The 16,740-nt window shown below is 42.1% G+C and overlaps 1 protein-coding gene across 3 annotated transcripts in view; it reads left to right on the top strand.

Annotated features, from left to right (window-relative positions):
* The window catches only part of LOC121281865, an 86,831-nt gene extending 79,047 nt beyond the window's left edge, over window positions 1-7,784 (top strand). For 2 of the 3 annotated variants that reach the window (XM_041194969.1, XM_041194951.1), the window contains 4 exons: window positions 2,849-3,044; window positions 4,913-4,999; window positions 5,615-5,791; window positions 7,341-7,784. In XM_041194969.1, coding sequence (XP_041050903.1) covers window positions 2,849-3,044; window positions 4,913-4,999; window positions 5,615-5,791; window positions 7,341-7,345 — 465 coding nt within the window. In that variant the 3' untranslated portion in view covers window positions 7,346-7,784. The remainder of the gene's footprint in view (window positions 1-2,848; window positions 3,045-4,912; window positions 5,000-5,614; window positions 5,792-7,340) is intronic. The other variant, XM_041194959.1, reaches the window with a different exon arrangement.
* Window positions 7,785-16,740: the final 8,956 nt, after the last annotated feature.

Below are 16,740 nucleotides of genomic sequence, written 5' to 3'. Positions count from 1 at the left end.
GGACTCCTTATTGCCAGGGAGATTTGAGAGCCAAATGGGTGCAGTCGATGATATCCTGCACCTGTGGGAATCCGGAAATCTGAGCAAATCCCAGAGCTCTTGCTTCCTGGCTGGCCTGATCCCTGTCAAAATTGACAAAGGTTGACTGTGACCTGAATACACTTGTGGGTAGAGGCTTGCGAGATCCCATAAAGGTCACCAGTGGAGCCCTGGAAGGAGCCACTGCTGTAGAAATTGAGCATGGCGGTAACTTTAACTGCCAATGGCAGTGGATGCCCTCCAAGTCCCCATGGTGCCTAATCTTGCAGACGATGACATATGTGCTTGACTAGTTCCCTTCACATGCGCAGGCGTCAGCGAAACTGGTTCTCACTCATCTGCAGGTAGCACATGTGCTCTCTGTAGACCCTGAGTCTAGTGATGTACCTACGAACAACAGCTCTGTGGGGCTCATCCGTGTATGGAGGAGGCCATGCCACCCCTTGGTCTTCAGGGTTCTGCTCCTCCTTTTGGTGAGCCATGCACCTCCATCACATTCTTTTCCTTCTTCTCACCTGTCTATAAGCAATGAGGCAGAGAGCAAAGTCACCAGGCTCCATGTTTCTGATGGCTCCTTATGGCAGAATCACAGAGAGAGATGCAAGGGTCATCAGTTGTCTCCTCAGGATCACTGTTGGTGAAGTCATCGCCTGTGGCTGCCTCTCAAGCCCCTTAACACATGCCGGAGAGTCGAGGCTACTGCATGGATGCCCTGTGTTTAGTTCCCCTGATGGCATGTCATGCCCCCACACAATGCTGCTCCACACCACATGACTGAGTGGCAGCAACTTTGGCCCTTCGACTGCATCCTGAACTCTTATCTCACATGCAGGCATTGCCCTAACCTGGACTCCAAGGCTTCGCAGTTTGCTTGGACCATGAGATTGACTTTTCAGTGTCAATTTAAACATAATGCAAGGGATTAGGAGCGCAATGGTTCTGCAGCACCATAGCACTCATTCGAGTTTGATGTGTGTGCATGAGGGGTTAACAGTGGAGGCTAAATAATTCGCGCCGAGAGGAATTATTGCTGCTTGAGTGGGCACATTTGCTTGACTAGCCTGACTCCAAGCATGTCAATTGAGCTCAGGCTAAATGCTCTCAGCTGCAGAAGAGTGCTAACCTTTGACATGCTTTGACATTTGCCCAGCCATTTTCTTCCCCCCCCACTCTGGCATGTGTTTGTGTTGAAACTTCAGTCTGTGCTGCCATGACCCCTCCTTGCACTGTCACCCTTGCCCTGAGGTTCCCTTTTCCCCAATCCCCCCTTGCACTGTCACCCATGTCCCAGCACCACAAGCCTGCCACAAAGAAGCCACTGTGGAGACTTGCCTGTGACCCGCCCCACTGAATTCATGGATCCACTTCACTGCATTGGGATCACCACAAGCGCTGCTCTGATCCCAAGTTGTGTGCACTGACCCCTGAGTTCCCCTTGAAGTTGAGGTCACCAGATGCACAGCTTTTAAAGGCAGTTGTAAATCACAACGTCATAAAATCATGCCAACGTGGGCTTTAAATTTGATGTGGGGTGATGATTCCGGTTTGTGGCCACAATAATGAGATGCAAATGCAATCAACTTAAGTTCTCAACATTTGGCGGGAAACGCAACCCGCCATTGATGGGGGGAGGGAACAATCACTTCCTGGATTCATGTCACCTGGAAACGCACCTAGGGCCTTCTCGGGAGATTCGCTGATCTTGCCACCAAACACGCCTATCATGATTGGGTGCTGAAAACCTCGGCCTATGCACCTATTAATAAAGCCTAGGATACTGTATGCTTTGTTTTCTGCTCTCTCAACCTGCCCTGCCAACTTAAATAACTTATGCATGTATACATCCAGGTCCCTCTGCTCCTGCACCCCCATTAGAATTGTACCCTTTATTTTATATTGTGTCTCCATGTTCTTCCCAGCAAAATGAATAATTTCACATTTCTCCACATTGAACTTCACCTGCCACCTGTCCGTCCATTTCACCAACTTAACAATGTCCTTTTGAAGTTTTACACTAACCTCACAGTTCACAATGCCTCCAAATTTTGTATCATCTGCAAACTTACAAATTGTGCCCTATACACCAAGGCCTAGGTCATTAATATATATCAAGACGAGCAAGGTCCCAACACTACCCCTGGAGAACTCCACTACAAACCTTCCGCCAGCCAATTTCGTATCCATGTTGTTACTGTAAAATCCCATAGCGTTTTACAGCAACTTAAGTACATTTTGAAGTATATTCACTGCGGTAATATAGGAATGAATGAATTCGATCAAGCAAAGCTAAACATCACTATAATTTTGGGAAATCGATTGCCTTCCATAAACTTATCCATGAATGTGTTCCCGTGGAGCTAATAATATTCCACAACACAATCCCTAGTGAGACTGCTACTTGGTATTAACCTTGTAATAAGCATAATGCATCCCAGTATTCGCTCATGTTTAAGCCTATTGGGGGGTGAATTTCTGAGGGGTTCCTTCTGCCTTTCTGTTGAAGTTCTAGTGGGTGACTGGGAGAGCCCACACATAAACTTATCTCGCTTATGCGTATTGCAGGAACAAATGTACTAAAGTAGGGAGCAGGGTAACTGGTAAAGGCTGTGGTAAAGGTGCTGGCACCTATGTAGGATTTCTCCAGAGCACTGATGCTACATTACTATCAGGCTTCTTAAGCTGAAAATTGTTTAAATTCCTCGTGCTGCTATGTGAATGAATACAAACTGATGATTGCCGCCAAAGCTTGAGTCCATTACTGAATCACTTTGTTTTTCCAAACCTTTAGCACCTTGTTTATCTCTTGTAGGATTTAGACAGTAATTACCGGCAGATCTCCCAGCTCAAGGATGAGGTTTATCAAAGAGAAGATGCATTGAACCGCACAAGCCAGCCCCCTGCAACCATGCCACAATTCCAAGCTGAAAGTACTCCATACTCACCACAGCAGATGGAAAGTACCAAAGTCACATCATTAATGAGTCAAGAGAATGATGGAAAACTAGGTAACCAGTCATGGATACTGTTAATGCATGTGGTAAAAACTGAATTATAATAGAGTTGCAGAATTTGACAATATGCCAGTAAACTGCCTTATAAGTAAAACAAAACCAGAATTACCTGGAAAAACTCAGCAGGTCTGGCAGCATCGGCGGAGAAGAACAAAGTTGACGTTTCGAGGCGTCATGACCCTTTAACAGTAAGAATAGGAGAGGGGTGAAATATAAGCTGGTTTAAGGTTGGTGGGGGGGGTGGTTTTAGGGACAAGCAAGCAGTGATAGGAGCAGATAATCAAAAGATGTCACAGACAAAAGAACAAAGAGGTGTTCAAGGTGGTGATATTATCTAAAAGAATGTGCTAATTAAGAATGGATGGCAGGACATGCAAGGTACAGCTCTAGTGGGGGTGGGGTGAAATAAGACTAACAGGGCATAAAAGGCTTCCTCTCCCTCCCAGAACCATGATATGGTCCCCCTTGTGCTCACTTATCACCCCACTAGCCTCCACATTCAAAGGATCATCCTCCGCCATTTCCGCCAACTCCAGCATGATGCCACTACCAAACGCATTTTCCCTTCACCTCCCCCCCCCACCCCGGCGGCATTCCATAGGGATCGTTCCCTCCGGGACACCCTGGTCCACTCCTCCATCACCCCCTACTCCTCAACCCACACCTATTGCACCTCCTCATGCATACGTAAAAGATGTAACACCTGCCCCTTCACTTCCTCTCTCCTCACCGTCCAAGGGCCCAAACACTCCTTTCAAGTGAAGCAGCATTTCACTTGCATTTCCCCCAACTTAGTCTACTGCATTCGTTGCTTGCAATGCAGTCTCCTCTACACTGGAGAGGCCAAATGCAAACTGGGCGACCGCTTTGCAGAACATCTTCGGTCTGTCCGCAAGAATGACCCAAACCTCCCTGTTGCTTGCCATTTTAACACTCCACCCTGCTCTCTTGTCCACATGTCTGTCCTTGGCTTGCTGCATCGTTCCAGTGAAGCTCAACACAAACCGGAGGAACAGCACCTCATCTTCCGACTAGGCACTTTACAGCCTTCTGGACTGAATATTGAATTCGACAACTTTAGATCTTGAACTCCCTCCCCCATCCCCACCCCCTTTCCATTTCTTCCCTCCCCCCCTTTTGTTTTTTCCAATAATTTATATAGATTTTTCTTTTCCCACCTATTTCCATTATTTTTAAATCTATGCCTTTTATGCCCTGCTAGTCTTATTTCACCCCACCACCACTAGAGCTGTACCTTGTGTGTCCTGCCATCCGTTCTTAATTAGCACATTCTTTTAGATAATATCACCACCTTCAACACCTCTTTGTTCTTTTGGCTGTGACATCTTTTGATTATTTGCTCCTATCACTGCTTGCTTGTCCCTACAACCACCCTCCCCCGCCCCCAACCTCTCTCCCCCCACCTTAAACCAGCTTATATTTCACCCCTCTCCTACCTTTTACTCAGTTCTGATGAAGGGTCATGAGGACTCGAAATGTCAACTTTGTTCTTCTCCGCCGATGCTGCCAGACCTGCTGAGTTTTTCCAGGTAATTCTGTTTTTGTTTTGGATTTCCAGCATCCGCAGTTTTTTGTTTTTATGCCTTGTAAGTACTTCATGATCAGATTATGTAAAAGTACTTCAGATAATAATCAAGGTAACATATAAAAATCTAATAGTTTTCTTAATGACATTCATATACCAACTTCAAGATGTAATTTGCAATGCTTAATTTTATATTAGGATAAGTTAAAACATAAGATGCCAATATGTTTTTTTTTGTTTTACATTTAATTGTTCGGACCATTGCAGTTTAAATTTACATTTCAGCAATACCAGAAATCTATTATTTTGCTTCCAGATGTCCAGACTCCTTATAGAAAGGGCACCACGAATAAATCTGTGGTCAGAAATATCATTTCAATTTCTTCAATAACAAATCTGAAAGGTGGGAAATATATTCATATTTTATTCTGATTTAAATAACCCCTCCTTTAGGAATCACTACGCTTTTGTTGTGCCATATCTCAAACCATAGCAAGTACTTATATACAAATGCGTAACTGAAAATTTGTTCCTCATGCAATGGCAATAACTCCCTGAAAACCGTTCAATAAAAATCAAAAATTCACATCTTCAGTAATGATTGAGCCTCATGATATATCATGCATAATGTCACATTGGTTCTAAAAAGCTCTAACGTACATGAGCAATGCTACGGGAGATCTACTAGCATATTAATAAAATGGTCAATAGTTTCAATTAATTCAGAATGACTCTCACTAAGAATTGATCTTTTGCATTTAATGACATATTCTAAAGTTTATATAATGTACATACCCTGCAATTTCAGGGAATCAGCCCTATGCAGTTTTTCTCTTAAGCCAAGTGTTTTGCAGTGAAAATATTTGCAAAACTTAACTGTTTAAATATAAATATGTATATTCAGATATGCATTATTTTATTTTAATGCTTTTTAACTTTAGTATCACTGTGAGCTTATCTGATAGCTCCATAATAAGAAAAAACTGATTTTTGATCAATGACCCTTGCCTTCTAACAGCACTCCAGTCCTTCTTCTATGATGCAGACTGGACTGGACGTGGTTACCTGACATATAGGGACCTGGTGAATAATCTTGGACAATGGGCGCCTACCAAAAAAGACATTAAACAGTTTGATGAAAATAATGATGACAGATTCTCCTATACAGAAATGATAAATGCTTTAGGACTACAAGGTAAGGAACAAGGGAACAATGATTCAATATTTTAAATTTCAAGAAAAGTCTGACAATATTACCAAGAACAAGCTGAAGATTCCAGAAACTATGTATTAAACTTTATATAATTTTAAATCTTGGAAATGACTTTTCTAAATTTAAAATATCTTGACCAATAATTTTTAACCAGCACAATTTATTTTTCCCTATTGAGGGTTAGGGGGATAATTAAACATTAGGGATGCCCACAAAACAGAACTACCATTGTTAGTCGACAGCAATTGCTGTTGCTATCTGGGAGAACAACTGAAGAATGTGAATTGCCCAGGACATAATTGCAGATGTTCCTCAGTGAAGTGCCCTAGGCTCAACCATCTTCAGTCATATCATCACTTATCTTCTCATCGTGAGGTTGGGAGTGATGCTGTTAGACTAAAGACTTATATAATCTATGGGTTGATTCAAATTTTCTAAATTTTAGGGAAGCCCGTTTGCTCAATCTGCATGCTTATGCTCCAATATCAGGGGCATTTAGCTTTCTTGGCAGTGCAATTTACAAGAATTCTTTTACTTACATGAGTAAAAACTACTCAAATATTCAAATAAATCTATCAGCTCTAAGCTATGAAAAAACATTCCTCCCCAAATGCAAAAACATTAACTGCTCAAGCTGCAGAAATCTGGATTATCTGCAATGTGAAGCAGTGAATTGGGATGATATTAGACAAATTGATCAAGGAATTAAAGACGTATGACAGAATTTCAGCAGTAGAGAGATGAGATGGGAATATGCAAGAAAAACATTCCAGAAGTAGATGGTGACACTCTTGGTGTTTTGTTTTCTTTCAACCTGTGCTTTCTATCCACGTGCATTCTACGGTGCCCAAACTGAAATAAAAACCAGAAAAGTTGATTGAGTCAACATCAGGGTTACTTGGATGCTGGCAATTGTTGAAGAAGTTGGTAGATTGTGTCGATAGAGGAGAAAAGGGTTGCAATTAGACAACAGCTTTAAAAAGTTTAGAAACAATTCCTTAAGAAATGGAGAGATATGTCCAGGTTAGTAAGCATGGAGCTAAGAAAAATGAGAAGCAGCAGTAAGGGATGGGAAACAGAGTTTGACTGAGTGAAGGATAAGAGAAAGTGGTTGTTTGGTAGTACAGAACTTGAAAAAAGAGACTTCTTTTTGTCAAAGCTTCTTGTCTTGCCCTGACGAGTGCAAGACAAAAAGTTTTGACAAAAAAGTCTCTTTTCTCAGTGACAAGAAAAAAGACAGATTGGAGAGGCAAATAAGCAGAAGCTGTCAATTTTTAAAATGTTGACCATGAGATTCACATATCTAAAATCTGAGGCAAGGGTGGAGGATGCAGGGGAGAATGTTTGGAAGAGGTAGTTAGTGTTGCTTATGAAGACAATTGTCCACTATAGTTTGAGAGTAAAGATTTGAAACCTTCTTCAAAGGAAAAAGAGGCCACCAGCTGGAAAAGTCTGCTTTTACTTACTCACATTTTTATTAAAGATGACGATCGAAGAATGTAGATGATTATATATCATTTTTATTTTCCAGAATAAAGCTATCAAGTCAACCTGATCAAGGACAGATATCTACACAATTATATATTACGGCTGTGCAAAACCAGGCTAACACCTACATCAATGCTTTGCACTATCAACAACACAATTTAACATGCAGTAGAGATTTTTTGTAAATTAGAAATGCTGTTATCAGACTTAGACGTGGACTAAATCTCTTTTTGTATAATTACTATTAATTACTATTATTCAGTGGAAAAGATCTTTGGTTGATGGTATCTAAGCCAACATTTTTTTGTAGTTACAGATTTTCAATAATATTGAATGTTGAGTAGCTCTTATATTTAGTTTGTAATGCGTGCTTTGTGATAAACAATATATTTCATAATTATGCAGTGCAAAAATATAACTGACCTAGCAAATAATGACATATAAAATAATTATCAGATGGGACAAAATAAACTTCCTTCTTTGAAAATAATGTTATAGTTTTATTTTCATTGATAAACAACGCTATTGAGTCATGCCTCCAAGCCTAGTGAACAATATATATCACGATACGTGTGTGTATTTCCCTTGGGGTTCTCCCACTGGTCCAGAGAAACACCACAAAGACTTTTTCCCCCCAAGGTTTCCACTGGTCTACCACCAAAGTTAAGTACATTCATCCTATTTGCATCAGTCTTGGTTCATTCAAAGTATGTCTCATGAGTTTTGACTTGCTTTTCAATTGGATCAGATTAAAATCAGCTCAATTTTGTGCTAAGGTGAAAAACTTTGGAATCCCAAGAAGTAAAATTGTAATTTCACTAAACTACCATAAATCAGTGATTTTAGTTACAAAAGTAGGTAATACTAAAGTAGAAAACCTCATCTACCATACAATAAAATTGAAATTTGCCATTTCAGTCTCATGAACTACTCTTTCACTGCTTATAAGTAAAGTTATGCACAAATCCTGCAATTTGTTTTTAAATTGTATTTGCAGTCTCATATTTATTATGATTTGAAATATTTTGGGGCTTTTCTAACATGATAATGAGAGAGGTCAGAAAAACTAAAAGAAATGCAATGGTACTGCAGCTGTGCTGAAGATGACAACCTGGGCAGCTTATTGCTTGGCATTGTATTTTGCAATTGGAGCCAGAGCATCTGGCAAGCAGGCTGGCTGTCCGGTCAATCTGCTCACCATGTGAAAGTTCCAGGATTTCTATCTATGCAGCTCCGTGACCTGCTATTCAAAGTTCTATCATGTATCCTGAATGCTTTTCTGTAGGTCCCTGAAACCTGAACCTAAACTATTTAATGAGATGGCTCCATGAGTGTTTTTATAAACCTCTTGACAGATCGTTCTGCCTACTGGTCCATTTAAAGGTCAGCAGCTAACAATTTAAAAACCTGTTAATCGAGTACAGAAAGATCCTTGCTAACAATGCCTATTAAGAAACCAGTAACTTTGTTTTCTAATCATGCTTTCAAAATGGCATGTAATGTTTCAGGAGAAATTAAAATTACCATTTCATTGTAAAGACTATAAAAAGCTATTAAAATGTACTAAAATGTGTTAAAATTAACATAGCTTGCACCAGTCAAAATTTACTGTTAGATATCAAGTACCATAAAACAAACTAAAATTTAGGACAAGTATTGAACTGAGGCAGATTATCCTTTAACACAATCCTTGGAATAAATTACAAGGGAAGGTCACTAATGTGAAAAGTATTATTGGATTGGAGGTAGCTAGATTTCTGGAAACAAAGGAGCATTTAAGCAAAATGTTCACAATCCAAAAACGCCTTCCTTGTTATTGTTAGATTCTTGTACACATTTCCAGTGATTTTCCAGTTTATGTGCTTTTTAAAAAAAAAGTCAGCAAGTTGCTTTTTTGGTACATTATCTGTGGTATTCCTCATTTAAAAAGTCCCAAAAGTGCTTTCCCTGAATTTTTTTTTTCCTCCAGTGAAGAGACACCATTAATTTTCAACTGGAACTTTAGTAAATAGGTTCTTAAGCAATTTTATCACTTTCTTTCAAAATCTTGAAAATGTCAGTTGGGTCAGTGCTGTTTTCAAAGAGAAGAAAGCCAACTTTGTTAAGTTCTTTTATAACTCAGGATGACAAGTAAGGACAACACTTAATGGGAACCTTTTCTTTCTGCAACAAGACTATAGACTTTGTGACAAGTTGCAGGGAAGGCCACGAAAACAATCGAATCTATTGATGTCACTGTTTGTCCAAGTTATTGCTATGGACAGCGTAATATGTCACTTAGGCCTTAGCTGATTTATGACCTTTGTCCTCTGACATCATGGTCAGGTTGCTGACTTTGAACTTTTTGTTTTGGTTCTGATGTGCCAAGCTCAGCTCTTGGTATTCTGCTTGGCTCAGCGATATTGTCATCTCTGAGACAGAACATAACCTGGACTGACCCTTTAATGTAATACTGAGGGCGTGCTGCATTGTTGGAGCTAGTGTCTTTCAGATGAGATATTAAACCTAGTCCTGCCTGTCCTCAGAGTTCTGCATTGTGTTCAACCTTGCACTGCACAAATTAGCTGATACATTTCCCTGCATTTGCAAGAATGATTACATATCAAAAGCAATTAATTGGCTGTGAAGCAATTACTTTGACCGAGGTTACAAAAAATGCTATATAAATGCAAGTTTTTTTTTCTAAATTCCAGAAGCTCTGCTAATTTCCCTAATAGATAACACCAATTATTACTCAATGCACTTCACATTGATTCCCTAATGTGTTTATTGGTCTAAGTTAATGATTCTAAAAGTTTTGGTTGTCACATCCCCCATGATAGACTAACAATAGTTTTGTGCACAACTCATCTCTTATGTTGGGGGAGGGGGGTGGGAATTAGTGCAGGAAAGAGAAGGGAAACAAAAGTTAACCTCCGATCTAACTTCTTACTAGGAAACTGATCAATAGTAATTGCTCAAGCACCTTCATAGTAAGCCAACTGCTTACTGAGCTCACCTACTGCTCTGTTGGTGTCTTGTCCCCAACAGCTGCAGCCAAATTATAACGACCAGATGCTTAATGCTAAGTGGTACTCATGACAATGATGACACTTTTGTAAGTGCAAGTTCTCAGTATTGTAAGTGGGTGCTTATTTCTGTGGGTTCTATAGTGCTGTTTGATTTGCATTGATTCTGATGGATCACAGAACTACACACAAATGACTTGCATGTTCACTGGATAGTAAGTAGGATTTCAGCATTGCTTATTTAAATATCAAAGTTATAATCCTGTAAGTTAATTATGTCACCACAGAAACAGTAGTCCCTTAGCAGAATCAGTAGAGATCATAGCATTTATCATCCTTTTCCAGTGTGAGGCCAAATAGTTAGGCATTAGGTGCTGTGTTTCTCATGGAAATAACATTCAATAAATACACATTTTCCAGACCTCTTCCCAATTTGTTTTCCTGAGGGAAACTGATAGCCATTAGAAATATGGTTGAACTCATAAGAACCAGCTTCTGCTCTATGAATTGTCTTCCAGTATTTATGCATCAACTGGCATTTCTGATCTGCAATTCTCACAAGATGCTTTTCTTTTGGTGGGACAGGTTGAAGGATCAACTACCTTGATTTTGTCTTTTGTTTGGTGTTTGATTAACTTAAGATGCAATGCATTAGAATTTTTATTACTGTGCACAGAATTATTATTGGTAGATTGTCCAAATCCTTTATATGTAGGTAGGAAAGCCTTAATGAATCACATTTTTATTGCATCATTAATGTAGAAAAATGTTCCAAGGCACTTCACAAAGAATTTGAGGCAACTGTAATTGCAAAAAAGGATAGGTGGGAAGTTAAGTGAAAAATATCAAATCTGCACCCAACACGCACGCTCACATTCAATTTTAAAGGAGGCAGGATGGGGAAGGGAAGGGAAGAAGTGGCATGTTGGTGGGCCTTTGAAACCTTTAATTAGGCTATGTGCCTCTATTTTAACAAGGTTTCTATGTTTGCCTCATGTCAGCCCAGTTTCCATAGTCTCAGGAAACCCCACAGATAAAAAGCGAGGCAGTCTGTATCCATAAGGCACAAGGCAAATTCATTTACAGCATGTTTGTGGGCCAGGAGGAACAGGAGTATTCCCTCCTGGCCCAATCAAAGCATTTTATAAACTCCCACCTCCTGTCATCTCTGACATTTATCTCCCCTGACGCACTATATCAGCCCCAACCCCCATCAAACCTACCTGTTTCTCTTGGCTGCAGCCTTGCACCACAGCCTTCCCCGCTTGACAGGGATCTAGGCTGTCAGCAGGAAACCTAGAAAAAATTAAATATGCCTTGTAGTTAACACTGTAGATCACACTGTGGATCAATTAGGAAAACCCATACTTCCTGGTTTGGGTTGAAGTCATATCCACTGATGGTGAGCCAAAGGGAATAGAGAATGCATAAGAGGCTAGAATGGAAGAAATTGGCAGCCTGCTTGCCATATTTAAATGAACAATTAATGGCCAATTAGGTTTGTTATTGAGCCTATTGACCCTGATAATATGCTGTCCACATCATTAAACATTTGGTGTGGGCAGCAGGGCGGGAGCAGGAATGACGATTTTTTTTTTTTACACATGAAATGCTTAAAGGGTGGGAAAGATGCTGGTTGTTCATCGGGGGCTGACATTTTGCCGATTGCAGGGTAGCCCTCCATAGACTGAACTCCCCTTTCATTCCCACCCCTCTCCCCCCACCCATCCCACTTTCCCTCTCCCGAACACACCCACACGATCCCGGCCCTGACTTCCCTGTTCCAAGGATCCTCGGCCTTGGGCTCCTCTCTTCAGCAGCAGTCCCAGCAGCTAGACTGACGCTTTCATGGCACTGCCAGCACTGATGGAGCTGCCAGACAATCAGATTGGCCAGCAGCTCCAGAGGGTGGGACTTCTGCCACAATGAGGGGTAGAAGTCCCACTCAAACTTCATTAGTCCACGTGCAGCACTTAATGGCTGTGGGGTGCTGTCATTCCATGCCCCCCACCACCGCCCACCCCCCCCACCCCCAATATTTTTTCACCCATTGAGTTTAAAAAGTAGGAATTTCGGGGAGGCAGTGATGTAGTGGTATGTCACCAGATTGGTGATCCGGAGGCGCCAGGTAATGCTCTGGGGCACGGGTTTGAATCCCACCACGGCAGCTGATTGAATTTAAATTCAGTTAATAAGTCTGGAATTTAAGAAAAGCTACACTTGGTAACACTGACCATGAAGCCATTGTTGATTGTTGTAAAAGCCCATCTGGTTCACTAATGTCTTTTAGGGATGCTGTCCTTACCTGGGCTGGCCTACATATGACTCGAGACCCCCACCAATGTGGTTGACTCTCAACTGTTTTCTCAAATCACCTAGCAAGCCGTTCACGTATCAAACTGCTACAAATTCTACAAAAAGGAATGAAACCAGACAGATCACCCAGCATCGACCTAGACACTGGAAATGACAGTGCCACAACTAGCCCTGTCGACCCCGTAAAGTCCTCATAAACATGTGGGGGCTTGTGCCAAAATTGGGAGAGCTGTCTCACAGACTAGCCAAGCAACAGCCTGACGTAGTCATACTCACGAACAATGTCCCAGACACCACTATCCCTGGATATGCCCTGTACCACCAACAGGACAGACCCACAAGAGGTGGCGGTACAGTGGTATAGTCAGGAAGGAGTTGCCAGAGAATTCTCAACATCGACTCTGGACCCAATTAAGTCTCATGGTATCAGCTCAAACATAGGCAAGGAAACCTCCTGTTGATTACCATTTATTGCCTTCCCCTCATCTGATGAATCAGTATTCCTCCATATTGAACATCACTCAGAGGAAGCACTGAGGGTAGCAGGGGCACAGAATGTGCACTGGATGGGGAAACTTCGATATCCATCACCAAGAATGGCTCAGTAGCACCACCATTGACCAAGCTGGTTGCATCCTAAAGGGCACAGTTACTAGATTGGGTTTGTGGCATGTGGTAAGGGAACAAAGAGGGGAAAGCCTACTAGACCTCACCCTCGCCAATCTACCTGTTAGAGATGCATCTGTCCATGAGAGTATCGATAGGAGTGACCACTGCACTGTCCTTGTGGTGAAGTCCCACCTTCACATTGAGGTTACCCTCCATCGTGTTGTACGGCGCTACAACCATACTAAATAGTATAGATTTTGAACAAATCTAGCAACTAAAAACTGAGCATCCATGAGGCACTGTGAGCCATCAGCAGCAAAAGAGTTGAATACAACAACAATCTGTAACCTGATGGCCCAGCATATCCCCTATTCTTCTATTACCATTAAGCTGGAGGATCAACCCTGGTTCAATGAAGAGTGCGGAAGCGCATGCCAAGACCAGCACCAGGCATACCTAAAAATGAAGTGTGAACCTGCTGACACTACAATTTAGGATTATTTGCATGCCAAACAGCAAAAGCAGCATGAGATAGATAGAGTTAAGCAATCCCACAATCAATAGGTCAGATTTAAGCTCTGCAGTTCTTCCACTTCCAGTCACAAATGGTGGTGGACAATTAAACAACTAACCGAAGGAGCTGGTTTCAGAAATATCTCCCTCCTCCATGATGGGGGGAGCCCAGCACATCTATGCAAAAAACAAGACTGAAGCATTTGCAACAGTCTTCAGCCAGAAGTGCTGAGTGGATGATCCATCGCAGCCTCCTCCTGAGATTCCCAGCACCACAGATGCCAGTCTTCAGCCAATTCGATTCACTTCACATGATATCAAGAAATGGTTGGAGGCACTGCATACTGTAAAGTTTGAGCCCAGACAATATTTCGCCAATTGTACTGAAGACTTGTGCTCCAGAACTTGCTGCACCCCTAGCCAAGCTGTTCCAGTATAGCTACAACACTGGTATCTACCGAGCAATGTGGGAAACTGCCCAGGTGTATCCTGTACACAAAAAAAGACAAACCCAACCTGACTAATCATCATCCAGTGTATTCTTGATCATTCGTAAAGCGGTGGAAGGGGGTCATCAACAGTGCTATCAAGCAGCATTTAGCAATAACCTACTCACTAACACTCAGTTTGGGTCCCATTAGGACCACTCAGTTCCTGACCTCATTGCAGCCTTAGTCCAAACACGGACAAAACAGCTGAAGTGTTTTCTCAAGTGATGGTCATTCAGTGGTGGTGCTATTGAGTCACTCTTGGTGATGGATATTGAAGTCCTCCACCCAGCATACATTCTGTGCCCTTGCTACCCTCAGTGCTTCCTCTGAGTGATGTTCACTCAAGGGCCGAGGTGAGTGACTGCCCTTGATAGCAAGGACCCCTAGCAAAATTGGAGTCAATGGGAATTGGAGGTAAATATTTCACTGGTTGGAATCATACCTAACACCAAGAAAGATGGTTGTGGTTGTTGGAGGTCAACCATCTCAGTCAGAGGATATCGTTGCAGGAGTTCCTCAGCATAATGTCTTGGGCCCAACCAGCTTCAGCTGCTTGCCTGGATGAGCACAGCTCCAACAGTCAAGAAGCTCAACACCATCCAGGGCAAAGCAGCCCACTTGATTTGCACCTAGTCCACCATCAATGTCCACTCCCTCCACCACTGACCCACAGTGGAAGCAATGGGTACCATCTACAAGATGCACCTCAGCAACTCACCATGGCTCTTCCGCCAGCACCTTCCAAACCCTCAACCTCTACCACCCAGAAGGACAAGTGTAGTAGATGCATGGGAACATCACCACCTGCAAGTGCCCCCACCCACCCAAGCCACACACTATCCTGACTTGGAACTATATCACCAGTCCTTCACTGTCACTGGGTCAAAATCCTGGCACTCTCTTCCTAACAGCATTGTGAGCGTACCTTCACCATACGCACTGCAGCAGTTCAAGGTGGCTGCTCCACCTTAGAGGGCATTTAGGGCTGGGCAACAAAAATTCTGGCCTAGCCAGTGCCTGCCAAGCTCTAAAGAATAAAAACAATTTTTTTGAATGTTTAACCAGACAAAATTGTCTCAAGAGAAGGGTTATAATAAATGGTGGCAATGTGGAGTTGGGTGTTGTCAAAGTACTTGTGGAAGTTGATCCTATGCCTATGGATGTTACCATAGGGTAGCATGTCATTAAGCAAAAGGACCTCGAGAAACTCTAGGGTAACCATGTGTTTGTGGAAAGATGCCATTGATGGAATTTTTCTGGCTATTATAAAACAGCACCAATAATGTTCTGCATATTTTAAAAATGATTGTCTTGTTTCAAATCACAGCTCAAAAACATGTGATATCTGGTTGCACGTTATAGTATTACGCTTCTATGCACACAGCAGAACCACAATACTCGATATGCATTTAGCACCCAATCTTGGGTGGGTGACCCAGAAAAAGCTAAATGATATTTCACATGGGTAGAAGAATTGGTCAGTGTCACCTTTTCTGATAATAGCAGGTGTTCTATGACTAGAGCATATCACAGTGTGTTCAATTTTTTAAAATATATACGTATAAATGGCAATAAAAGTACCTCTTCATATTGTCTATGTATTAACATTTAACATGCATTAACCATGATTCAGTTGGTAGCACTCACCTCTGAATCACAAGGTTCTAGGTTCACATCCCACTCCAGGGTTTGAGCACAAAAATCAAGGCTCCTGGGCCTGGCCAAGTTGGCCATTAACAGGTCCAGGCAGCGGGCGATCGACGGGGAAGTCCTGCCCGATTGTTTGTCCCTCTTCTGCGGCTACGTTCGCGGCCGGGTGTCTTTGGAGAGGGAGCACGCGGTGTCTGCCGGCATTCTCGAGGCCTTCCGTGCCCGGTGGGCACCGCGGGGACTGGGGTGCTTTATTGACCCCCTTAATCACATTTTGGTTTAAAGTTGTAAGTTTCCTTTAACTTTTGTCTTTATTTTTACAGCTGACCTGAATTAGAAGCTGTACTTGATTTGTCCTTAATTTTGTTGATTTGGTTTGATTGGTTTAACTCAAAAGATTTTAAAAGATTCCATGGCAGAAGAATACACTTGCCAAAGTGGGAGTGCAAAGGTGGTTCACCGGACTGATTCCTGGGATGGCAGGATTGTCCTATGAAGAGAAATTGAGGAGACAGGGCCTGTATTCTCTAGCGTTTAGAAGAATGAGAGGCAATCTCATCAAAACATTTGGAATTCTCACAGGGCTCGGCAAGGTAGATGCAGGAAGGATGTTTCACCTGGCTGTGATGGGGGTTGGAGAAATCTAGAACTGGCGGCACAGTCTCAGAATGAGGTAGGCCATTTAGGACTGAGATGAGGAAGAATTTCTTCAGTCAGAGGCTGGTGAACCTTCAGAACTCTATTCCAGAGGGCTGTGGCAGGTCTGTCATTGAGTATGCTCAAGACAGAGATCCATAGATTTCCAGATAAAGGCATCAAGAGATATCAGGATAGTGTGGGAAAACAGCATTGAGGT

The sequence above is a fragment of the Carcharodon carcharias genome, chromosome 1, assembly GCF_017639515.1.
Source record: "Carcharodon carcharias isolate sCarCar2 chromosome 1, sCarCar2.pri, whole genome shotgun sequence".
Lineage (NCBI taxonomy): Eukaryota > Metazoa > Chordata > Chondrichthyes > Lamniformes > Lamnidae > Carcharodon > Carcharodon carcharias.
This window is presented reverse-complemented; position numbering and strand designations above follow the sequence as displayed.